This window comes from Oncorhynchus mykiss, chromosome 5 (assembly GCF_057628025.1).
Source record: "Oncorhynchus mykiss isolate SJ-2025 chromosome 5, ASM5762802v1, whole genome shotgun sequence".
Classification (NCBI taxonomy): Eukaryota; Metazoa; Chordata; class Actinopteri; order Salmoniformes; family Salmonidae; genus Oncorhynchus; species Oncorhynchus mykiss.
In genome coordinates, this window is record NC_143026.1 from 40,815,405 (window position 1) to 40,839,717 (window position 24,313).

Sequence of the window (24,313 nt, forward strand, 5' to 3'; positions counted from 1 at the left end):
AGGTCACCTTTTATTGGTTTCACTGATGAATGATTCACTTAACTTAAATATATTTATGACTTTTAAAAGTATTTTGAACCATATTGCTTTTCACATTTACAGTATTGATGGATCATTTGCAATGCATATTCTGTGACATGCAATAGTATCAGCAAAGTCGAACAAAATTGGACAAAAGATCACACGCTACGTTTTAAAGAGTTTTCACCACAGGCGTCATTGCAAGAGACGTCAAAATGTAATTGAACAGGACCTTTCTTGTCATTGCCATAGTTCTCCACTAGGTGACACACTGAATGGACGTGGTGACGTCACTCCAGCCCACTTCTAAATCAGGAAGTTCAGGACCAAGCCCAATTTATTCCACATTCATCAGGACTTCGTCCTGCTGTGCTTAACGCTCCTATGTTTTCAATTATATCAATAGACTAAGCTGTCCTCTTTAGTGTCATTCAACATAGTAAAAAAGTGAACAAAATAGAACATGAGTGAAAGTCAGTTTTAATCAAGTGAAAGTGTGTTCATTATTATGTTAGAAAAAGGTGTTTTCGCCCTGAATTTGGAAGTTATCCAAGCATTGATGATACAAATATGTATTTGCAGAAATCTAAAATAAACTTTTGTCTATTCAGATTCTTCAATGCCTTAGCCTAAATTGCTGAACTAGATTAGCTAAATCTAGCCATGGTTAATATATATATATATATATATGTATATGTAGAAAAATAGTTTGTAACTTCTCTTTTTGTTCAAAGCATATTCCTGTACACAGTCTGTCCCCGCCCCTTGACTCCTACCAGAGCTCCTTCCCCTCCCACCTCAACCAAACTCAGACACATCTACAGAACCTTACTACAGAAGTTACGACAGCTGCGACCATGGAGACCATGGAGAGGGGTTCAGAAGTGACCTGTTTTTCCATCAATCTGTTCACGGTGAATGAGGACCAGGTACAGGGAGAGATACAGGTGGCTAAACAGAGGCAACACCAAGGCCTTTCTCTACAGTTGAGCACAGGGCTGGAGGAGACAGTGCTCACTATTCAGGATGGTAAGTACACATGCAAGAAACAAGAACAAGCTAATAAATCAAATTACAGTTTTTTTTTTATCACACTAGCTCTTTCCATATGAGTACAACCAAGAAGAAATAGTGATGATGCTCTCTTTATTTCTGAATAAAATTGCCAATAGCTTTTTTTTTCTAAAGATTAAAAAAATAAATGTATTGCCCTCTCTCTGGTCTATGAGAAGCCCATGTATGTGTATGTGTGTGGAGTGTATGATATTTTCCTACAGTCTTTCCCATGTGGCAATTTTACTTCTTTCTGTGTGGTCGCTGGACAGGCAGTGCTGAAAGGTCTGTGAGATTTACTACCCAGTTGTGTGCACCATGTGTGTGTGTATGTGTGTCTGTGTGTGTGTGTGTGTGTGTGTGTGTGTGTGTGTGTGTGTGTGTGTGCACGCGCGTACGTGCGTGTGAAGTCAAATCAAATCTAATTGTATTTGTCACACGTGCAGTATAGGTGTAGACTTGATTGTGAAATGCTTACTGACGAGCCCTTTCCCAACAATGCAGAGTTAAAAAAGCTAATTAACAAATAAAAATAGAAAACACAACAAATAACAACAATGTAGCTCTATACAAGGAGTTCCTGCACCGAGTCAATGTGCAGCGGCACGAGGTAGTTGAGGTGTACATGTCGGTAGGGGTAAAAACTAACCGATCAGGATAGATAATAGTAGCAGCAGCGTATGTTGAGAGTATGCAAATGTGTGTATGTGTGTATGTGTGTATGTGAGGCGTCAATATGCATGAGTGCGTGCGTGCGTGTGTGTGTGTGTGTGTGTGTGTGTGTGTGTGTGTGTGTGCGTGCGTGTCTGACTCCGTTGTTATGGAGTTCTACTGGACAGTATGTACCTAGACTGTGTTTTCCTATACGATGCGGTACAGTGGGCCTTACCGCTATATCTCTCTTCCTGCTGGTGCACAGGATCAGATAGGGCCGCTACACATTAGAAGCCTCGTGCTGCCAGAGTATGCTGAAGGATTTCTTAGGTTAATGTCTGACATTGTTATTTATGGTTCCTTTACTGATACGTTTGCAAAAGGCCAAGAACAAATGAATGGACTTGGGGTAGATAACTCAGAGGAACAGCCCCCTTGATAATGGATGACACAGAATACAGAGATCTTGTATTTGGGTGTATTTGAATTAACTGTCTGTTGTGTTTTTTTCTTTTGCAGGTGATGGGGTCTGTGTTTTCAAATTCACAGTCACCAGGGAAACAGACTGTTGTCGGGTGGGCACCCAATCTTTCCTCATAACCGTTGGCTGCCTGAGCGTTCTCTTGCAGTTCAGAACACAGAGTGGTAAGGGCACACATGAAACGACTCACGTTAGCTAAGGTGGGAGCCTCCTTTACACCGTCAAAAAGAGTTTTCATGCATCAAGTCCGTTGTTTTCTGACCCCAGAGTTTCAGGAGTTCCACATACAGCTGAGGAGAGAAGAGAAGTCAGCAGAAAGGCAACAATCCGTGTTTGACCAGAGAACAGAAGACTCCTCAGCCCTGCAGTACTTCCAGGTAGTTTTACTGTACCCGTCAACTCGGCCCGCAGAGAGACAAACTGGTGGTGTACTAGGTTGTGAATGAACCTCGTCCTCCCTTCTTCTGTAGTTTTATGGCTGTCTATCACAACAACAGAATATGCTGCAGGATTACTTGCGGACAGCCACGTATCAAAAGGCCATCCTGCTAAACGAGATGGACTTCAAGGACAAGGTAAGAGTGGAACCACATAACCAAAACCACACGTATCCATTGAACCTGATCATGTCTTACATTTTGTCTGTTACTGCATGCGGATGTAATGTCTGGCTCCTTCCTGTACCCAGATAGTACTTGATGTTGGCAGTGGATCAGGGATCCTGTCTTTCTTCGCCATCCAGGCAGGAGCGAAAAGGGTATATGCTGTGGAGGCCAGCCCTGTAGCCAAATTTGCGGAGGTAAAGGCATCTCTTTTACCGTTCACCCTTACGGCCTACTCTGGCAGCATCTGATTGTTTTCCTATCAACCTTCCAGGAAATGTGAACGCTCACGTTAAACGAGCATCCTTTTGCACTTTAACATGCGCTATCTGGCATTTTCAATCTATAGCACCAGAATTCTTAATAATTGCTCAAATGTGTGTGTTGTATGATGAATAGGTAGTTACTTCAGTAACGTCATTGGTCTGTTGAGATGATTGAACGTTCTATGCTGCTTTGATATCTGATTTATGTTTCTGCTGTTTTAGCAGCTTAAACCACTTACGCCTAGAATGAGAAGGAAAACCTTACGGCTTTGACCAGTGAATAAAGTCATTTGTATTGCTTGGCCCGAAACACCCCGGGTAAAGATGATGAATCACTTATCACAGCCCTAATCACCTGTGTTGTCAACACATCTAGCTCAAACCTCATGGTGTCTACATGGAGCCAAGGACAAAGCCTTGATGAAAACCACACAACCCTGGAAATGCTATCTCAGCGAAAGTCACACCTCCAGAACAGAACAGCCCCCATAAAACGGACCTCGTGCTTCACACACAGAGCATGACATTCTGAGGGTGTAATGGTTTGAGGCAGCTCTTGGCCCAGAAACCAGCTTGAGGGTGAAGGAAACATATTTTCATGGATGGATGGCCTCTAGCTTAACAGTCAGGCATAGTTCTCCCTGTTCTATTTCTACTCTACTGGTGCTTGTTTCTAGACTGCAACCAGATGTGTCCCTTCATATTTCTTTCCTTGCACATTGCAGCTTATCTGCCAATAGCCGAACCGTATACTCAGTTGGACAAAATGGTGGACCTCCATAATGTATTCCTGTTGGGGTGGTTGCATGGTCTCTCTGAGCAGGCTGAATCCCTATCACACTGTAGGCCTACACTGAGGTCTATATAAACAGTGTGAGCCAGAGCCTGGGACCACCCCTGTGGACGCATGGCCAGCGTCAGTGTGCACGTGCATGTGCATGGGTCACTGCCTCACAAGAACGCTCCACAGGCCAAGGTCTGGATTAAACAGGAAGGGTGCTCTGCCACGGTGTGGGATGATGACCTACGCAGACAGCAAGAGAAAACCAACCAGTGTGGACAATGTCCTTTTGAAACAATATTATGAGGGGCTCCGTCACACTCCCAGTCAGAGGGTCTAGCCTGGCCAGCATGACCTGGTTTATGTTTTTAATACACCATATGCTTCAGTCTCTCAGTAATCGAAGACACAGCAGTCTGTTCCTCTCACTCAGTGTGCATGGAGAGCATTTCCATGTAAAAGGACCCATGAGCACCAACATGTGAGCATATCAAATTGTGTGTCAAATGAAAGCTAAGAGTCTATATTTGGGGGAAATGAAGGCATATATACAGTTCTCTACCATTTGCCATCCTAAAAATCTGGACTAACAAACTGATAGAAAGGGTTCTTAGACCACAACATCAACCAGTAAAAGGTATGAGAAATACATCAGAACACAATGTTGAAGTAAAGACCCCTCCAACTAATATCAATACTTATGTTTCGTTTTGGATAAATCATTTGCTTTGAGAAACTTTGTGCCTTGTGATTCCGTTACCAAAACCCCACATATCTTTAAGACATGTTTTAATGTCTCTCATGAGGAGGGACGATAGTGAAAGTTCACAGAAGTAACAAGTAAAGGTAGACCTACCAATTAGTTACTGTGTAGTGTTTTTACTAATATCAAGTTTGTTATGAATTATTAAGTGATTAAAACTCTGAATTCTGTTACCAAATCGGAATTACTGCAATTGAATTGTCTACAATGGGAAATCATAGTAGTCACAAATCACAGTTGGGTTCACCTGCTACTGTCCTCCCTTTAAAACAGTGTTAAAACAGTCTAGACAACCCCTCTCTCTCTCTCTCTCTCGCTCTCTCTCTCTCTCTCGCTCTCTCTCTCCAGTGAATGTCTCCTCTCCCAGATCTTAGTGAAACCTACCATGACACCTACCACCTACCCTCCTTCCATTTACTGTAACAAGCCTCCTCACCCACTGAGCAGACGTGGTCCACATAGAAAACTGAGGGAGATTTTACCGTAATTCTGTGGCCAAATTTAGCATCTGCCCAGTTCTTCCAGTAAATGTGTTTTTGTGAAATGTTCTGTGCAAATTGTTCAAAGTAGTTATTGTGCACAAAGTTGTATGGTTTGATAACTGTTTAAATCAATTGTTTTGTTTGGCATACATTTTAAAGTGAAAAAATCGGAGTCGAAGCGTAATTCCGTTACCATGGAATTGCCCTGGAGCAGCAGCCCAGCAGCTCTGGCATCATTAAAGTAGAACTCCCTGTTTACACAGCAGGGAAGTGTAATGTACCAGAGCACTTCATGGGAGAGTTTGCATGCACGAGGGTTTACCAAAACACAATTTGTCAACAGCTAATTATTTCTTGCTAATTTTAGACAGCAGATTAATGCAATTTCAGGTGAAGAAACAAGCTACAAACACCCTTAATCCAAGACATCTGCTCTCAAATGTACTACACAGGATGTCATCATCAAAGCCTCAGACGTGCAGTGGTGCATCAGTAAGATCGGACCCTGTCTGACTCAAAAAACAAATGTCATTTTTGGGGGGGACAGCAATGTTTTGTGTTTTCCCTTCAGATGCTTGTAAAGAGCAATAGTCTGTCAGATAGGATCATAGTCCTGGCTGGAAAGATTGAGGAGGTGTCGTGCCCTGAGCAGGTGGACGTGATCATCTCAGAGCCCATTGGCTACATGCTTCTGAACGAGAGGATGCTGGAGAGCTACCTCCACTCCAGGAAGTGGCTTAAACCCAAGGGTCAGTTGAATTCCAACAGAGGCTATTTTCCATGCTGTGATTGATCTGTTGATAGTTTTGTTCAGCTAATGTTACACAAAACATGTCTCTCTTCTACCTATTCAGGTATGATGTTCCCAACCTGTAGTGACATGCACCTCGCTCCCTTCACTGACGAGCAGCTCTACATCGAGCACTATGGACGCTCTAGCTTCTGGTGAGAGAATTAACACAACGTTTCAGAATCTGTTGCGTGTCATTCCGGCACCACAAGGTGGAGGCTGAACTCAAATAAACGTTCTTATTAGTTTTGTATTCTGGATTAGTGCTGCTTTCCATAGGGGGTTTCACAGTTGGCATCAGTGCTAACTTAACTCGTACTTAACTGTGACAGCGGTGTGTGTGTGGCTGCCATGAAAACACAGTGAACTGCTGTATGAGATGAGCTCATAGTGCTCTCCTCCCCCCTCTCTCCTCTCCTTCTGGGGAGAAGCAGAGCAGAGCAGAGCAGGATGCCAGTGCGTTAACAGACCATGATTGACCCCGCCTCACACCCCCACAAAGCCTCTCAGTCTGGGCCTGGCCCTGCCTGACGCTCCCCTCCCCTCCATCTCCATGAGTCTCTGTGACTGTTTACAGCTGTGTCCATGAGGGTTTATTTGACATCCCCCCACAGAGGCCTGGGCAGGCTGTGGGGCTACGCAACATGCCAGGAGGCTAATCGGCCCCCCACCCACCCGCAGCTCCAGGTCCGACTGGCACTGGGCTGTGACCCCAGTCAAGCGGGTTTCCTGTCAACGTAAAACGCTCCAGTTCAGTCCAAACCTGACTCACACATACCCTCTCGAACCCCCTCTACTCAGATAACTGTCCTCACACTGCCAGTGGCAGAAGACACAGAGACATAGAGAGAAATGTAAAGAAAATATCTGCTGCTCAAATATTGTTGGTTAGAGAAAGCGCAATATGTCTTTGCCTGTAGTTTTCCTCCCTCACTACACTCAACACATGACCGCAGATGCCATGCTTACATGGAGATACCGGATAGATGTTGCAATGCTCCTCTGTGAACCCTCTGCCTTCCCTCTCACTTACACACCTACACTTCATGACCAAAAGTATGTGGACATCTGCTAGTCGAACATCTCATTCCAAAATCTTTGGCATTAATATGGAGTTGCCCCCCCCCCCCCCCCCCTTTGCTGCTATAACAGCCTCCAGTCTTCTGGGAAGGTTTTCCACTAGATGTTGGAACATTGCTGCGCTGCGGGGACTTGCTTCCATTCAGCCACGAGCATTAGTGAGGTCGGGCACTGATTTTGGGCGATTAGGCCTGACTTGCAGTCGGCATTCTAATTCATCCCAAAGGTGTTCGATGGGGTTGAGGTCAGGGCTCTGTGCAGGCCAGTCAAGTTCTTCCATGCCGATCTCAACAAACCATTTCTGTATGGACCTCACTTTGTGCACAGGGGCATTGTCATGCTGAAACAGGAACGGGCCTTTCCCAAACTGTTGCCACAAAGTTGGAAGCATATAATTGTCTAGAATTTCATTGTGTGCTGTAGCGTTGAGATTTCCCTTCACTGGAACTAGCCCGGACCATGAAAAACAGCCCCAGATCATTTTTCCTCCTCCACCAAACTTTACAGTTAGCACTATGCATTTGGGCAGGTAGGGTTCTACTGGCGTCCGCCAAACCCAGATTTGTTCGTCGGACTACCAGATGATGTAGCGCTATTCATCACTCCAGAGAACACGTTTCCACTGCTCCAGAGTCCAATGGCGGCAAGCTTTACACCACTTAAGCCGGTGCTTGGCATTGCGCATGGTAATCTTAGGCTTGTATGCGGCTGCTCGGCCATGGAAACCTATTTCTTGAAGCTCCTGAAGAACAGTTGTTGTGCTGACGTTGCTTCCAGAGGCCGTTTGGAACCCAGTAATGAGTGTTGCAACCTAGGACAGATGATTTTTACATGCTAAGCACTTCAGCACTGTGCCTGTTCTGTGAGCTTGTGTGGCCTACCACCACGCGGCTGAACCGTTGTTGCTCCTAGACGTTTCCACTTCACAATAACAGCATTTACAGTTGACCGGGGCAGCTCTAGCAGGGCAGACATTTGACAAACTGACTTGTTGGAAAGGTGACATCCTATGATAGTGCCACATTGAAAGTCACCGAGCTCTTCGGTAAGGCCATTCTACTGCCAATGTTTGTCTATGGAGATTGCATGGCTGTGTGCTCGATTTTATACACCTGTCAGCAAAATGTGTCTGAAATAGCCGAATACACTCATTTTAAGGAGAGTCCACATACTTTTGAGGTTATATTGTATATCACCCGCACCAGTTCACTAGTGCTGACAACATCCTCACCCAAGCTTGAACATACTGAAAAGGTTATTTGTGATAATCTAATACTTCATCTCACACACATCTTGTGTTTCACATGCAAGTCTTTTACACCACCCATTTATAACAATACGGGACCAAAGACACTTCACCAAGATGGGACGTGCAATGAAATCAACGGTGTCATATATACACTTCACTTTTCCCCTTGAAGCTGTATAATGTTACAAGATAGTGGTCTGCATGCCTTTTCCAGCAAGAGGGCTATGGTGTCTTTGATCCACTACTATGAGGGGATGACAAGCCTTTTCAGTTTTTAGGAATGCAGAAATCATTCTTAGCTTGGTGCTCATACATTTTACAGCATGAATTTCAGTTGTGTCTGCCTGGACAAGTTAGACTTAAGCGCAGAATCTTCTGATCTAATACATTATGTGCCTTGTTGTTCTGCCACACTCCATTGCAGGCACCAGACCTGTTTCTATGGGGTTAACCTGAGTGGTCTTCACAGTTCTGCAGTTGATGAGTTTTTCAAACAGCCCATAGTTGTGAGTACCTCGGTTCAATGAGGCTATAATTGCGTTCATGCTGATATATACTGTGAAATAATACAAAGATGTTCAATTTGCCTCATTGTCCTCATTTTGTTGTAGGACACATTTGAGATGTCGATTCTAATGGCAAAATCTGTCAAGCACTGCATCAATTTCATGGAGGCTAAAGAAGAGGACTTACACAGGTGATTGTCAACAACAACACAAATGTAATTGCGCGGCTCTTATTATGAGCTATGAAACTGTATTGGCAGATAAGAGAAAATCTGCGATAATGACAGAATGTCGCTGTAATAAACATTCCATTTCACTATGTCTTGCAGGATGGAGATTCCATTTGTGTTTAAACTGCTCCAGTCTGGACTGATCCATGGGCTGGCCTTCTGGTTTGACGTAGCATTTATAGGATCCAAGTAAGACCGCTTGGAGTGATGTTTTTCAATGATTTTCATTGTTAAAAAAACAAACAAGTGTTGTCTCAGGCTCCAGGGGGTACAGTAGATATACTCTGTTCATTTGAGTCCTTTCTCTCTGCAGGATGACAGTGTGGCTGTCCACTGCTCCTAGTGAACCTCTGACTCACTGGTACCAAGTCCGCTGTCTCTTCCAGACCCCTCTGTTTGGCAAGGTGGGACAGACTCTGTCCGGATCTGTCCAGTTCATAGCCAACACAAGGTAAGCCGGAGAAGGACAGTGTCTGTACAATATAAATGGAATGTGGGAAATGGAAACAATATTATACAGAGATTATATTGGTTGCTTTTTGCTCTTCATCTCTACCAGGCAGAGCTACGACATTCACATCACAGCAGTAGTTGATCAGTCAGGCTTCAAATCTGGCAACAGTTTGGATCTAAAGAACCCTTTCTTCAGGTGAGCAGCTGCTATTTGGTTCAACAGTGAGATTCAATGATGTCTTATTCTTCTATGTATGCAGTCTATAATGTTGGTCCATACCAGGTTCATAGCAGAAGCTTAAATTCTCTTCATATCCTTTCAATTAATACAGCTTTTGGTAGAAGCGAGTAGATATGGTAGTATTGTTATTTCCTACTTGCCTAATGTGCTCTGTAGTGTGCCTGGACTACACCTCTGTCTGTCTGCCTGTTTAGGGTACACAGTTGGCTGCTGGTGTAAGAACCTCCAGACAATGCAGGAGCAAAGAGTGTGGACAGACCCTTTACAGAGTAGAGTGTGGCACAAGCCCCGGGACTATAGGCTAGGTAAAGTACACCTGAACTGCCCTGCGGGGTCAGTAGTGTAGTCCATTACATATCCCCTTTGTAGGAAAGTGCATAGTTCCAACAGGAGTTTGACTTTGTTTGTTTAGCTAAACATGCATTTTCTTTCCAAAGGTATGCCTGAAGTGATGATCACCAATCAAGTTCCAGGAGCCTTCATGTCCTTCGCTATAAAACTGTCCATGAAAGAACTTTGAATGTACATGAATATGTTTTTATTTTGCATAAACATATAGCCAACGCCGGCATTTCATGCATTATAGTGTACAGGGACATCAAGTGGATCTACAATAGTTATGCACTAAGAGAGATACACGTGTATGTATTGTAAACCTGTGATACAAAACCAATAAACTTGTGTTATCCGTAACAATAACCTCTCATTACTTCTCTAACCAACACATATCTGGTTCCATTTCGGTCCCTGGCTCGTTAGCTCTTACTTGGATTTGAAAATAATTGATTTGAAGGGACAGGTGGAAACAACATGCTGGTGACGAGTGACTTTCTTGGGCTATTCAGGGGATAGATTGAGCCATGACTATACGTGACTTAGGCTACTTAGCTACTACAGTAAGTATCAGTTTTTATCTATAAACACATAGATATCATAAATGTAATATAATGATTTATCAGGTACAAAAACAGGCACCGGGTCATGTCTAGATGGATTGCAGCTAGCTTTTGTCAAATTTACGCCGTTTTTGAATTTGTTTTGCATTTTACGTAACCCTAAACGTAACCTAATTCTCATAACCGGCTACGTTAATTCTCCTAACTTGCTGTGTAAATTCTGCAAAACATGATACGAAAAGTCAATTTTGACAAAAGCTGTTAGACGTGTTAGGGTAGGAACGCCCCAAGTATCCCAGATTGCACTAACCACCCAGGGTCGTCACAAGTTACCACAGCCAAAAAATGTCATAAACCCCGCCTATTTCTACAATGTATCTTCTTCAAATGTGATTTTTTTTAACCATAACCTTAACCACACTTCTAATCGTAAACCTAACCTTAAATTAACATAAAACAGCAACATTTTGTTTTCATGAATGTCTACGATATTGCCAATTCTGACTTTGTGGCTGTGGTAACTAGTGACAACCCAGGCACAGCACAATATGCCGTATCGTTCTAGTATTGTCGCAATAAAAAACAACCCATGCATTTTACGGCAGTCAGGACGTTTTCTGATTGGAAGGTTCATGCCGTAAACCGTTAAGTTCAGAACGCATGTCAAGGTATGTAGCTAAACGTGTGTATTTTGTCTTCTGCATAGGAAAATGCTAAAATAATGTTGTTAACGTGACTGTTTTGTCAGTGAAAATATCTCTACCAGACATGTTTAATTATTACACCTCATACCTTACCAGTAGTTCTTTCTGGCCTGCCAGGTTTAGTAACTAACGTTAGCAAGTCAGCTGAACGCTAACTAACTAGCTGCTATTGCTAGCTAGGTACTGAGGTTAGCTGGAAAACACATGGCAATAGTACATACAGTAATCAGTATTCAAGCTGGAACTATGATTAGTCGATCGTCTAAGGTGCAACTACCTACTGATCATGCGCGCTTTTTGTCTTTTCCTTTGAATAGTGAGTTCTTGAGAATGGAACCCAAAAAGAAAATATTTTCCCCTAAAGGTGGCAAGAAGTTAATACAGAAAGGAAAAGGTAAGTTAATACGTAGAAGTAATACTACTACTAATATGAATATTATACTTGAAAATATTTGTTTAATGATGTGCTGGTAAAAACAATGTGTAGGCCTAACTGACTAACTACAAACTCTGTTCAGAAGGTACAGGTAAACCGGGGACCAAACCAACAGGTAAATCACCAGGGAAGAGGCCATTTAAACCCCACAGTGGAGAAAAGGGCAAGACGTTTGAGAAGACTGGAGGAAAGGGGGCTCCACGGAAATTCTTGAACAAAAAACCCACAGATGGAAAGTATATCAAACCCACAGATGGAAAGTTCACCAAAAAGCGAAAATTCATACCTGGGAAGGCTGAGGAAGGTATGAAATATGTACAACAGCCAATTATCAAACACTTTAAATGGGCTACATTTTGTAATGGCTTGCTGGAAATGTTTTAACAGTATTTAAAAAAAAAAAAAGGGGGTCTATTAGATTTCTTCATCTTTGTATGAATAATCAGTCATCACACCAGTGGTGTAACGCTTGTCTTGTTTGTTCAGGTTCTGAGGCCAAGAAGCCCAAATGGGACGAGTTCAAACAGCAGAAGAAAGAGCTGAAACAAAACCGGCAGCAGACTGAAAAAAAGGAGAGTTATCAAATAGTGAGCAGAGCCAAGCAAGTGTGGGAGATGGTCAGAAGGTAGGTTAAACCAGCTCCTACATTAGTTATTGTACCAGCGGTCTAACAAAACTTCAAATTTAGGATTAAGTTGCATATATTTATATCGTTAGTTGTCACAGTGCTATACAGATACCCGCTCTAAAACCCCAAAGAGCCACCAATGTAGAGGCACGGTGGCTAGGAAAAACTCCATAGAAAGGCAGGAACTAGGGTTGAATGCTGGGAACACGGTTAATTTGCCAGGATTTGCCACACAAAACCACTACCAATTCCCGGGAAAGTAACTGCGACAAACAGGTCAAATATAATAAATGATTTCTATGAATAGCATAGCGGGAAATGGAACTGTTAAATAATATGAGACATCTGGCTTCCCTTACGGACTTTGCATGATGAATCATCAACGCTCCGGGTGAGGACAGACAGACCATCTCAGTATGGAGCGCAGTTCACAATGCACGTAGACCTATCATCTCATCATGGTAACTTTTTGGTAATATTAGTGGTAACATTAGGGGTAATATTATGAAAGGTGTATATATATGAGTCAGCCTACTAATTATGCAAATAGGCCCTATTGTATTTCAAAATCAAATTCGCTAGCCTATACTTATAACTTTGAAGGCCGCATGTGCAGCACCATTATCACGTGTTCGCTCACCTACTTTATCACGGTTTGAACGTGCGTCATTCCAGTCCGGTTAATACAGTACAGTAATACAGTTCACACAAGATTAGCCTACTGGAACTAGTTACATCCATGGGCTTTGTTTTTCTGCAGTAGCCTATATCAAATATTTATTGGAGAACAGCACAATCATTTGTGCTTTTTTGTGTGCTAAGCCTCATAAAATGTCTTTAATGTAGGCCTCAGGTAGTATCAGGCTTGAATTTTCAGTCTAATCTCTAATCTAATCCCGACACGGGATTTATATGCTTTATAATGCTTTTGAATAACACTTAACACTGGTTTTGTCTGGAAATACTGGGATACCTGGGAGAAAGGGGATTTATTCTCGGGATGGAACATTTGTAAAACACCAGGGAAATATTCAACCTGAGCAGGAACCTAGGAGGAAACCTAGAGAGGAACCAGGCTCCGAGGGGTGGCCAGTCCTCTTCTGGCTGTGCCTGGTACATGGCCATTCTTCAAGACATTCAAACGTTCATAGATGGCCAGCAGGGTCAGATAAAAACCACAGTGGCTATAGAGGGTGCAGTAGTTTAACACCTCATGACTAAATGTCATTTGGCGACAGCAACATTTTACGCCTGTACTTATTATTTATTAAATGTTCCTCTTTTTCAACACAGGAAAGATTGCAACAAAGAGAAGAGGATCAAACTCATGAAAGAGCTTCAGGAACTTGTGAAAGGAAAGATAAAAACAGTGAGTACAGTCTTAACATTTACACTGCTGGAAGGAGCCATTCAAATCTATATTTTACTGTAGATTGTGCATTGTCAATCACGACAATGTACGAATTAAAAACATGGCACAATGGAGAATTTGTTATCTGCTGAAATGATTGGACAGACCATGCCTGTCAACACTTGAGTACAATAAAACAATTGAGCACAGTAGACTTATTCAAATTAGTTTACAGTGCATGGCATCCCAATGCTCAAGTTTGCAGGTAAAGATGAAACGTTTTTTCTCTTTCAGATAGCATTTGCTCACGACTCCACCAGAGTCCTCCAGTGTTTCATCCAGTTTGGGAACGACGAGCAAAGGCGGGAGGTTTTTGATGAACTCAAGGGTCGGTGGTTTGCTCTGTTCTACCGTTCTGTTCTAACGGTCTGTTCTTCTGAGTGTGGTCAGTTGTTTTTGTCACGTCAATCACAATGCTCTACATCTCAATGATGTTATTCTTCTCCCTAGATGATATGGTCGAGCTGAGTAAATCAAAGTATGCCCGAAATATTGTGAAGAAGTTCTTAATGTATGGGTAAGTGTGCCTTTTTCTTCCTCCAGACAGTTTGTTTATACATGAAGTCGTCGCACTAGCGATGGATGTATTCTTTCCATATCATCAGATATTGTGTTGATGGCATTAGATCCTAGCAGGAAAGCCGGCCCAAAAAATATAGTAAAAACAACAAAAAGGGTCATCTTGTTGAGTAAATCACATCATTGTAAATCTTTGTATGGATATGATTCAACAGTAATCCTTTGTGCTCGCGTGCCATTGTCATTTCAAGTTGGTAGTGCTGCTTGATCTGATCTGTCGTTGGAATTTCCTGATCATTTGTTTAGGACACATTTGAAATGGGAATCAGGTCAATAATTCCAAACTTTACTCATTGTAATCTTCCTTGTAATCGTGACCTTTGCTGAAGATAGAAGTTGTTTTAAGTACAATCTAATGCATGGCTCTGCTATTAAAGGATGGGGGAATGTTATCCCGTTATGAAGGTGTATCTTGTACGGCGAATATAAAGGTCATCATTTGATTGATTTACATTGTGAACACTCATCTCTGCATTTCCTGTCATCTTCCATGTGTAAGATTTGGAGAATGATATCTGGGGAGAAAATTCAAGTCTTTGATCTCCATTGAGTCTCTCTACTCACTGCTAGTTTCTGATAGGGCAGTGTTGTTACATCATAATGAAGTAAACCTGACGGGTCTCTGAATGAAAATCTGACGGCAGGTGTGTGTATCCTCTGCCACAGGAGCAAAGAGCAGGTTGCGGGTGTGATGGTGGGCTTCAAGGGGAAAGTGAGGCAGATGCTGCGTCACTCTGAGGCGTCGTCGGTGGTGGAGTACGCTTACAACGAAAAGGCCATCCTCTCCCAGAGACTCATGCTCACCGAGGAACTCTACGGAACCACATTCCAAGTCTTCAAGGTCAGGACACGTCTCACACCTCTCCCACGAGCACAGTGTAATAGTGTAGTTCTCAGAGTCCGGAAATCCCTTCTCTCATAATCTGGTTACCAAGATATCTTTCTGATTGCTTGTCTCTGTGAATATCGGCCGGAGAGGATGTTATGCCGAATTGTACTGACAGTTGGCATGTTTGTTCACAGTCGGCAGTGTGCCCCACGCTAGAGAAGGTGCTGGAGGCGAACCCAGACAAGGTTAATGGCATTTTGGAGGAGATGAAGCAGATCCTTACCCCCATGGCCACAAAGTGGGTATTATTGAGCACATATACAGCTCTAACCCTCCACAAGGGAAACCGAGATAATAAATCCAGATACTGCTTTTGATTTCTGTCCGTGTTCTCTTCTCCCACAGAGAGGCTGTGATCAAACATTCTCTGGTGCACAAAGTGTTTCTGGAATTCTTCCTGCATGCCCCAGCCAAACAGAGGACTGTAAGTAAAACCACCAATGGCTGTAGAAATGACTGAGCGAATCCTACCATGTTTCTAATATCATTTTGATCATGTGATTTCACAGGAAATGATTGAATCAATAAGGGAGTCTGTGGTGTATATGGCCCACACCCACGATGGAGCTAGAGTAGCAATGCACTGCCTGTGGCATGGGACACCTAAGGTGAGTATTCACTCAGGCCTTCTAGAGAGATGAGCCTCACCAACCACAAACTAGTGTCTGTTCTTTGTATGTACAGTGATTTATTTGTTTTATCTTTCAGGACAGAAAAGTCATCATTAAAACCATGAAGACCTACATTGAGAAGTTTGCAATGGTACTCAAGACAACAACAAACAGACAATATTTGATCGCCACAGTCAGACATGCAAATATGTAAACGTGTGACTTACTGATTGGTTTGTTGATTTTCTCTTCAGGGAGAGTTTGCGTTCTTAGTCCTCATCGCTGCCTTTGACTGCATAGACGACACCAAGCTAGTGAAGCAGGCCGTCCTATCAGAGATTTTTGCTTCCCTGCCTGATGTCATCACTAATAAGAATGGAAAGAAAGTTCTGCTGTACCTGCTCAGCCCGCGAGACCACGCCCACCTGTTACCTGAAATCATCCAGGTGCTGGAGAAGGGGGATGGAAACGCCCACAGGTGAGTCCTGCCACCACCTACCAATCATTCTAAAGGTGTCCGCGTACTTCAGTTTGGTTGGTGCCTAGCTGGATTTGGCTAGGTGTACCGAACGAGTGTGCTTGCATACTCGCTTAAAAGACCTTCACTTGGAAAACGAGAAAAAAAGCGGCAATAGTATTGTTTGTCCAGTATACACTTCCTCAAAATAGTCAATTAATCTAAGATATCTCAAGAACTCTGTCATTAGGCGGCAGGTAGCCTAGTGGTTAGACCGAAACGTTTCTAGATCGAATCCCTGAGCTAACAAAATTTTGCCCCTGAACAAGGCAGCTAACCCACTGTTACCCGGTAGGCTGTCATTGTAATTAAGAATTTGTTTTTAACTGACTTGCCTAGTTAAATAAAAATGTTGACGTTTTTGCAGAGGAGATCTTAGTTGTGTAATATTACATTTAACTAAAATGTTTGGCGCAATATTTATTTGTACTTTTTATTTTCGCATGAAAATGAGTCGGCGCTCATTGAATGACACTTTATTGAAGAATCCCAACCGTTGACAAATCACAGATGAGGGGTCGTGGACTTCGGCTACCGACTTCTGGCTACTGCCTTCGGGTTGCCTCGAGACAGATGTGTGTGTCCGAACAGCCGAAAACCCTCTGACTGAAGTCCAAAACGAACAATATATGCTCTAACTCGTCCGATCTGCCTTAACCAGCTAGTTAGACTAGAACAAAGGGAGGTTAACTGTCCAAACCTTCCCTAGAGTCACTTAACATACCTAAATTGCTATTTTGAACCCAATTGGACAGACAAGATTAAAGAAATGCTGTCTATGCTTCATGCTTTTCATAGCCTGTACTTTAAATGTTCTCCATCCGTTCTCTGTCCCTTCAGCAAGAAGGATGTTGCCCTTCGCCGGAAGGAGCTCCTGGAGGCGGTGTCCCCGCACCTAATTCAGCACCTGTGTGACCACGCCCGCACTATGGCAATGGACAAGGCCTCCAGCGTCACAGTCACCGTCATTCTGGGGTCCGCCATTGGGGACCTGCATCCTGCCATGGAGGCTGTGGCTGAGCTGGCTGCTGACGACTTCACACCAGGAGGAGTGGAGGGGCAGGTGAGGAGGGGTCAGGGGCATGGTGTGCCTGTCAAATTCAAGTAGGAGAATGTCTCTCATTGGTGAGAATTTCATTCGGTTTTGAAGTCTCCATTAGGTTTTCTTCAGTCTGTCTGGTCAACTGCAGGAGGATTGTCCAGGCTTGGAATCGGAAACACTTGAAGGGCAAAATCTGTTTCTCTCTTCTGTCCTCTGGAAAAACCATGGTGTTCAGTGTGAACATGTTTTGTCTGTTTCCTGTTCTGTAGCTGCACATGGCTGAACACCCTGCTGGGCATCTGGTGCTCAAATGGCTGATTGAACAAGACACCAAGATGAAGGAGGTTGGGAGAGAAGGTATGACCGTCTGTAAAAAAAAAAAATATATGTATATATCACCTCTGGGGCTGACCGTACATATGACCTCAAATACACTCCCCTACGTATTTATTTGAACAGTGAAAGTTACACTTTTTAATTTGGCTCTATAATCAAGTATTTGGGATTTGAAATCAAATATTTATATATTTGATGAAATTGAAGTTGGCCTTACTGCTATTAGTCCATATAAATGCATTGAATAACAGGTTCATACATGGAAAAACAGATAATCAGAAGGAAGTTTGTTTTAAAGTGTCTCTTTTATATCTAAGAAAGGTCTGGATTTTTTTTATTTTTTATACCATAACTATAGGCACAACTACTTCCATATGCATTGCATTCGGAAAGGATTCAGACCCCTTAACTTTTTCCATGTTTTTACATTACAGCCTTATTCTAAAATGGATTAAAAAATGTTTTGTCCCTCATCAATCTACACACAATACCCCATAATGACAAAGCAAAAACAGATTTTATTTGAAAGTCTCTTGAAGCATGTTTGGCAGCGATTACAGCTTAGAGTCTTCTTGGGTATGACGCTACAAGCTAAGCACACCTGTATTTGGGGAGTTTCTCCCATTTTGCTCTGCAGATCCTCTCAAGCTCTGTCAGGTTGGAAGGGGAGTGTTGCTGCACAGCTATTTTCAGGTGTCTCCAGAGATGTTATATCAGGTGCTGGGCCACTCACGGACATTCAGAGACTTGTCCGGAAGCCACTACTGCGTTGTCTTGGCTTTATGCTTAGGGTCATTGCCCTGTTGGAAGGTGAACCTTCTCCAAAGTCTGAGGTCCTGAGCGCTCTGGAGCAGGTTTTCATCAAGGATCTCTATGTACTTTGCTCTGTTCATCTTCCTCGATCCTGACTAAACTCCCAGCGATACCACCATGCTTCACTGTAGGTATAGTGCCAGGTTTCCTCCAGACGTGATGCTTTGCATTCAGTCCAAAGAGTTCAGTCTTGGTTTCATCAGACCAGAAACTCTTGTTTCTCATGGTCAGAGAAGCTTTAGGTGCCTTTTGGCAAACTCCAAGCAGGCTGTCATGTGCCTTTTTACTGAGGAGTGGCTTCCGTCTGGCCACTCTACCATAAAGGCCTAATTGGTGGAGTGCTGCAGAGATGTCTGTCCTTCTGGAAGGTTCTCCCATCTCCACAGAGGAACTCTGGCGCTCTGTCAGACTGACCATCAGGTTCTTGGTCACCTCCCTGACCAAGGCCTTTCTTCCCCCGATTGCTCAGTTTGGCTGGGCGGCCTGCTCTAGGAAGAGTCTTGGTGGTTACAAACTTCTTCCATTTTAAGAACGATGGGGGCCTCTGTGTTTTTGGGGACCTTCAATGCTGCAGACATTCTTTGGTACCCTTCCCCAGATCTGTGCTGACACAATCCTGTCTCGGAGCTCTACGGACAATTCCTTCGACCTCATGGCTTGGTGTTTGCTCTGACATGCACTGTCAACTGTGGGACCTTATAGACAGGTGTGTGCCTTTCTGATGTCCAATCAACTGAATTTACCACAGCTGGACTCCCAAGTTGTAGAAACATCTTAATGGAAACAGAATGCACCTGAGCTCAATTTCAAGTCTCTTAGCAAAGGGTCTGAATACTTAAGTAAATAAAGTATTTCGGTTTTGAATTTATACATTTGCACACATTTCTAAAACCTGTTTACGCTTTGTCATTAGGGTATTGTGTGTAGATTGCTGAGGATTTTTTATTTATTTAATCCATTTTAGAATAAGGCTGTAACGTAACAAAATGTGGACAAAGGGAAGGGGTATGAATACTTTCTGACCAAGTACTAAACTTGGACTACTTTAATACACATGTTAATTTGTCCAAATACTTATGACACTTTCAAAAGGGGGTCTAGATACATGAGTGCTTTCATTTCTAAACGGTAGTACTGATATGTATGAAAATGCCCTAAAATGAAAGGTGGCAGTGCTAGCTGAGCCTCTAGAGATCCTGGTTCGAGTCCAGGCTCTGTCGTGACCGGGAGATCCATGGGGTGGCGCACAATTGGCACAGCGTCGTCCGCGTTAGGGGAGGGTTTGGCCGGCAGGGATGTTCTTGTCCCATCGCGCACCAGCAAGCCCTGTGGTGGTCCGGGCGCAGTGCACGCTGACACAGTCGCCAGGTGTACGGTGTTTCCCCCGACACATTGGTGTTGCTGGCTTCGGGGTTAAGCGGGCATCGCGTCAAGAAGCAGTGCGGCTTGGCTGGGTTGTGTTTCGGAGGACGAGTCCCATCGCTGCCACTCCCCTATTGACAAGACTGTAACTACCAATTGGATACCATGAAATTGGGGAGAAAGGGGGGTAAATTGTTTTTATAAAATTGAAGGTAACATTCTGTACTGTCGCCTCATGAAACATTTGATCTCAAATCCAAAATGCTTGAGTATAGCGCCAAATTAAGTTTTATCTTCACTGTCTATAAATAAATACATAGGGGAGTGTATGATCTTGAAACAGTACTCCACTCAAAGACAATGCTAACATTGGCTGTATGCGTGTCCATTTGGACCTGTGACTCTATCCTGTGTCTTCCTGACCATGACTACTGTGTCTTCACAGAGCGTTTCTCCAGGGTCCTGTTGGACAAGGTAGGGATGGACAAGCTAAAGACGTGGGCTGCAGTGAACCGTGGGGCTATCGTGCTCTGCTGGTGAGTACCTCTACACTGTTCGATCTAATTCCTCTAGCCAGTCACAAACTGTAGCACTATCGACAAATACTGCAAAGCAAGCAAACTGGTGCTTTTTGATTTAGTTAACCTTTATTTAACTAGGCAAGTCAGTTAAGAGCAAATTCTTAATACAATGACGGCCTACACCGGCCAAACCTGGATGACGCTGGGCCAATTGTGCGCCGCCCTATGGGACTCACAATCACGGCCAGTTGTGATACAGCTACAGCCTGGATTCGAACCAGGATGTCTGTAGTGACGCCTTTAGCATTGAGATGCAGTGCCTAAGACCGCTGTGCCACTCGGGAGCCCAGTGCTTAACGGTAAAAAAAAACAAATGGAACAGAAATGATACCAGCTCCTTCCTAGGAACTCCCTCCATTTGAACTTTGAACTTGTCCCGACTTTAAAATCCAGTCCTTGCGAAACTTGTAAACCAGGGATTGGAACCGGTTCAGGGAACAGAACCGTAAAATGTTTTTTTTTTTTACGAGGAACAGAATCGCGAACGAAGGTGATCTATACTGTTCCAGAACAGAACCGTTATTTTAAAAGCATGGGAACCGGTTAATAACATTATTTTTAGGTTCCCGGCATTTTTTCCCCCAGTCCCACAAAACATAAAGTGCCTATGCCTCACTCTGGCTGGATTTTTTTTGTCTGTGCGTGTTGGCAACCCGCCCCTTCCCCCCCAGAGCTTAATCTAGTAGCATACTGACGTGTGATTGATTCACTGATGTGTGATTCAGATATTAGGTTGATATTTTTAATTGGAAAGAATGGATTTAACATGCTAATTTAAAATGCTAATGAAGGATTCTATAGTTATCATGTCTCACATTGGATTTATTAACTACAAAAAGGTATGCCGTGTTCTGCACACACAAGCTTGTGACGTTTTAGACATTCAATGTTCCTTCATAGAAGCCTTCTCCGTAGGTATAATTGTGGGCCCAATACAGATAAGGCAAACGAGATGCCCAGCACTTCAGGCCAAGCGTACTCCTCCACCCTCTCGCTCTTTCCCCACCCGCAACATTAGTCTCATCTCGCACCCTACACTCATCTGTCCAATGAATGTAAATGGCTTGCCTGCTCCATAGCGAGCTGCTCTGTCTGAAGTCATTTAATGTAGAAAGGAACAATTATAAATTAGTTTATTTATTTTTGGTTCGAACCGGTTCAGAACTTTATTTTGCTGGTCGGAACAATGAAAGGGTGGTTTTGTTCAGAACGGGGGGGAAAAACCTGTTATAAACAGATTGAAACTAGAAGTGCTTAGAAATGTGTACCATGACAGCAAAACTCACTGAGCCATGAAAATGGTAATTGAACTTGGATCAAGGTCTCTGGAGGCCAAACACTTCAGGAATACCAAACACCATCACAAAAGACTAGGCTTAGTGTTTGTCTTGATTTAAACATTTAAATCTTCCCATCACTATAGATGTTCTGCTTGTCTTATCATCCTAGCTGTTGCCAGTGAAATTGAGTGTAAAGCGAGAACAGGCAGGCGTCAGCTGGGGGTTAAGCATGTCTTACAGGGTGGCTGTTTGTATTCATTCACCATATCACTGGGTGCTGTGGGTGAGAAAGGGGCGTGCAGTTGGGCACAGCTGCCCATTGTGAAACAGCAACACAAGCCGTGGATTACGCTTCCTCAATTCCTTGGCTTTCGTTTTCTTCTCTCATTTCTCTGCCTCTCTTCTCTAGCCCCTGTTCACTCTAGCCCCCACCCCTTCCTCCAGTCCCTCTCTCCTCTCTTGTCCTGTGCCACTGTCCCGCCACCTCCTGCAATGTCTTTGTGCCCATTGTCCTTCTGTAATCTCTAAGTCTCTAAGCAGTGAGAGATTTGTCTGATTCACTCTCTAAAGTCTACATTTATAGCTGTAGCCTGCCATATCAAATCAGTTTTTCTCTTAGGATTTTTTCCCAGCAGCGGTGGCAGTTAGCGGAGTCGGGGGGCTTCCGGGGGCATATCTATACATCTACATTATAAAACTTTTATTTTGTAATTATCTTTTGCAATGTCGACCACAAATTAACAAGGGGCAGTGCACTGCTGCTCAATGCAAATAGGGGAAGCACTGCAAATAATTAGATTTAATTCTCGATGTTCACTAAAAATAGTTTGACTTGGTTAACTTAGTATGGGTAGAAATGTTTCACTCACCAGGTATGAGATGAAAGGAAGACGTTTGTTTTGTAATGTGGTTTATGTGTAAAGGTTACCTTCACCAACATATCTGTTTTTGTTTTTTCACAGTCTCCTGAACAGTGCAGATGAGACTGTTGCAGAGGAGGTTAGGGAGGCGTTGAAGGCCTACGCTCCAGAACTACAGAAGATCCAGAACTGTAAAGGAGTGGAAGTTCTTTTGGAGAAACTGGCCTGATACATATTTCATGATGTCTATCCTCAGAGACAGTCTACCCACTTACTTGTCACTTCTTCCCAACTGGAGTAACAGGTTTTCATTACTTCACTGGGGTTTATATGGTTTTCTATCCATACTGTCCACCCAGTCCAATGACCTGACCATCCTGGTGAAATAGCGTGAAGAGGGAAGAACAGAGGATGCTTATTTGTACTGCATTTTTTTGTCCAAATAATTCCGATATGCTTGTTTGTAAAGCTGTGGTGCAAGTATTTTAAAGGTAAAAGATACCCACACACTGGCAGGCAGTGAGTTTGTATAATTTGTAACTGACCTGTGTTTTTGATTTGTGCTAGCTGACTGTGGTGCTGGAATAAACAAAAATGTTGGTTGGTACACTATCGTTGTGTGAAACTTTCCATTGCCAATGAATTTGTCAGTAAGCAAATGTTAGAAGAATTCTTTCATATAAATCCAACCATAAATGCATTCCCTGTCACGTTCCCTGACAGGGAACCTCAGTCCGTCACCTTTATGCCCCATTAAGTCACCAATCTGTGTCCCGGCCTGTCAGACTGCTCGTAGCCTATTCATCTGTGAAGGAAGCAGAAGCCAGCTTGCTCACTAGTGGGTCCTGCTTAGATTCCATCTGTCCAGGTCTCTGATTTGGATGGGCCCAGTCAGCCGAGAAACAGCTTTTTCCTTCAAGACCCAGCATTCTTCTCATCAGTTTAGAGGATTATTAGTGGCTGCCTGTGTGGCCGCTATTCGGGAGATTTTAGTCACATTGTAGTAGTCAGTCTGACTTGCGCTACTTCTGAGGATTCTGTCCAGTGGAGACAATTTGGCCATTAGGCAATCAAAAACACCTGAGAGCTGTGCTGTCATGTTATTTTGATCTTTCTCTTTAGCAAAAAGTCCGCTTTCTGCTAAGTGGAAATACAGCAATGTATGGGTGGCTGGTGAACATTGTGAATGACAAGCGAGAGGTTTTTCTCTGCCCACAATCTGTCCATGAAAATAAGCGCACAAAGTGAGGAATTTCTGTATAGTGGTCAAATTCGGTCATAAGTGTACTTGCTAATTTGCTCTAAAATAAGTTTCATAGTGGTTAGGTTATGATTAATTAATGTACTGATATAAGTGGACACGTGGCATTTAGGCAAAAAATCAAACACTAGGAGTTGTGCGTGTTGTCATAGAGAGGACTCCTAGCTATAACCTGTTTTAGCATGGACATTGAGCGATTCCACCATTTTTAAAGTCAACCGGTTGGGGAATCCTATGCGTTGGGAGCAATCAGCCAATGAAGAAATTATTACTTTAAAATGGAGATGGCCTCAATGGTGCTGCTCATACGGTCTGTCACAGACACGAAGATGAGTCTAGAGCCTGTTCACACACATATCTACCCTCTCATTGGCTAGAATGGTCCCACCTGATCTCGCCTCCCCTGCCTTCTGTCTTTGAGGAAATGTATTTCCATTGTTAGAGCGGTCACTTGA

General features: G+C 43.2%; 2 protein-coding genes across 5 annotated transcripts; both read left to right on the forward strand.

Moving 5' to 3' along the window:
• Window positions 1-371: 371 nt before the first annotated feature.
• carm1l (coactivator-associated arginine methyltransferase 1, like) lies at window positions 372-10,345 on the forward strand. 2 transcript variants are annotated; one of them, XM_090234812.1, is made up of 14 exons: window positions 372-1,050; window positions 2,248-2,373; window positions 2,477-2,586; window positions 2,680-2,784; window positions 2,898-3,008; window positions 5,675-5,852; window positions 5,958-6,048; window positions 8,647-8,728; window positions 8,834-8,919; window positions 9,058-9,147; window positions 9,272-9,409; window positions 9,518-9,607; window positions 9,847-9,957; window positions 10,090-10,345. In XM_090234812.1, exons 1-13 carry the CDS (start codon window positions 879-881, stop codon window positions 9,869-9,871), a joined length of 1,404 nt encoding a protein of 467 aa, XP_090090938.1. In that variant the 5' UTR covers window positions 372-878; the 3' UTR covers window positions 9,872-9,957; window positions 10,090-10,345. The 2 variants fall into 2 exon arrangements, with proteins under 2 accessions (XP_090090938.1, XP_021458528.2); XM_021602853.3 differs by lacking the exon at window positions 9,847-9,957.
• pum3 (pumilio RNA-binding family member 3) lies at window positions 10,344-23,204 on the forward strand. 3 transcript variants are annotated; one of them, XM_021602852.3, is made up of 17 exons: window positions 10,344-10,548; window positions 11,570-11,646; window positions 11,771-11,992; window positions 12,175-12,313; window positions 13,610-13,685; window positions 13,962-14,055; window positions 14,178-14,244; window positions 14,973-15,147; window positions 15,330-15,433; window positions 15,541-15,619; window positions 15,705-15,803; window positions 15,904-15,957; window positions 16,061-16,284; window positions 17,164-17,386; window positions 17,635-17,722; window positions 20,322-20,412; window positions 22,700-23,204. In XM_021602852.3, exons 2-17 carry the CDS (start codon window positions 11,583-11,585, stop codon window positions 22,824-22,826), a joined length of 1,926 nt encoding a protein of 641 aa, XP_021458527.1. In that variant the 5' UTR covers window positions 10,344-10,548; window positions 11,570-11,582; the 3' UTR covers window positions 22,827-23,204. The 3 variants fall into 3 exon arrangements, with proteins under 3 accessions (XP_021458527.1, XP_021458525.1, XP_090090937.1); XM_021602850.3 differs by lacking the exon at window positions 10,344-10,548 and adding an exon at window positions 11,057-11,216; XM_090234811.1 differs by lacking the exon at window positions 10,344-10,548 and adding an exon at window positions 11,181-11,230.
• The last annotated feature ends 1,109 nt before the right edge of the window (window positions 23,205-24,313 follow it).

Excerpts from the sequence above, each read along its gene's own strand:
- carm1l (XM_090234812.1), top strand. The coding sequence starts at position 879 with ATGGAGACCATGGAGAGGGGTTCAGAAGTGACCTGTTTTTCCATCAAT. Across the intron at positions 8,920-9,057 it reads AAAGAAGAGGACTTACACAG|GATGGAGATTCCATTTGTGT; the intron begins GTGATTGTCAAC and ends TATGTCTTGCAG. Across the intron at positions 9,410-9,517 it reads CAGTTCATAGCCAACACAAG|GCAGAGCTACGACATTCACA; the intron begins GTAAGCCGGAGA and ends CATCTCTACCAG.
- pum3 (XM_021602850.3), top strand. Across the intron at positions 13,686-13,961 it reads TGAAAGGAAAGATAAAAACA|ATAGCATTTGCTCACGACTC; the intron begins GTGAGTACAGTC and ends TTTCTCTTTCAG. Across the intron at positions 16,285-17,163 it reads GGGGATGGAAACGCCCACAG|CAAGAAGGATGTTGCCCTTC; the intron begins GTGAGTCCTGCC and ends CTGTCCCTTCAG.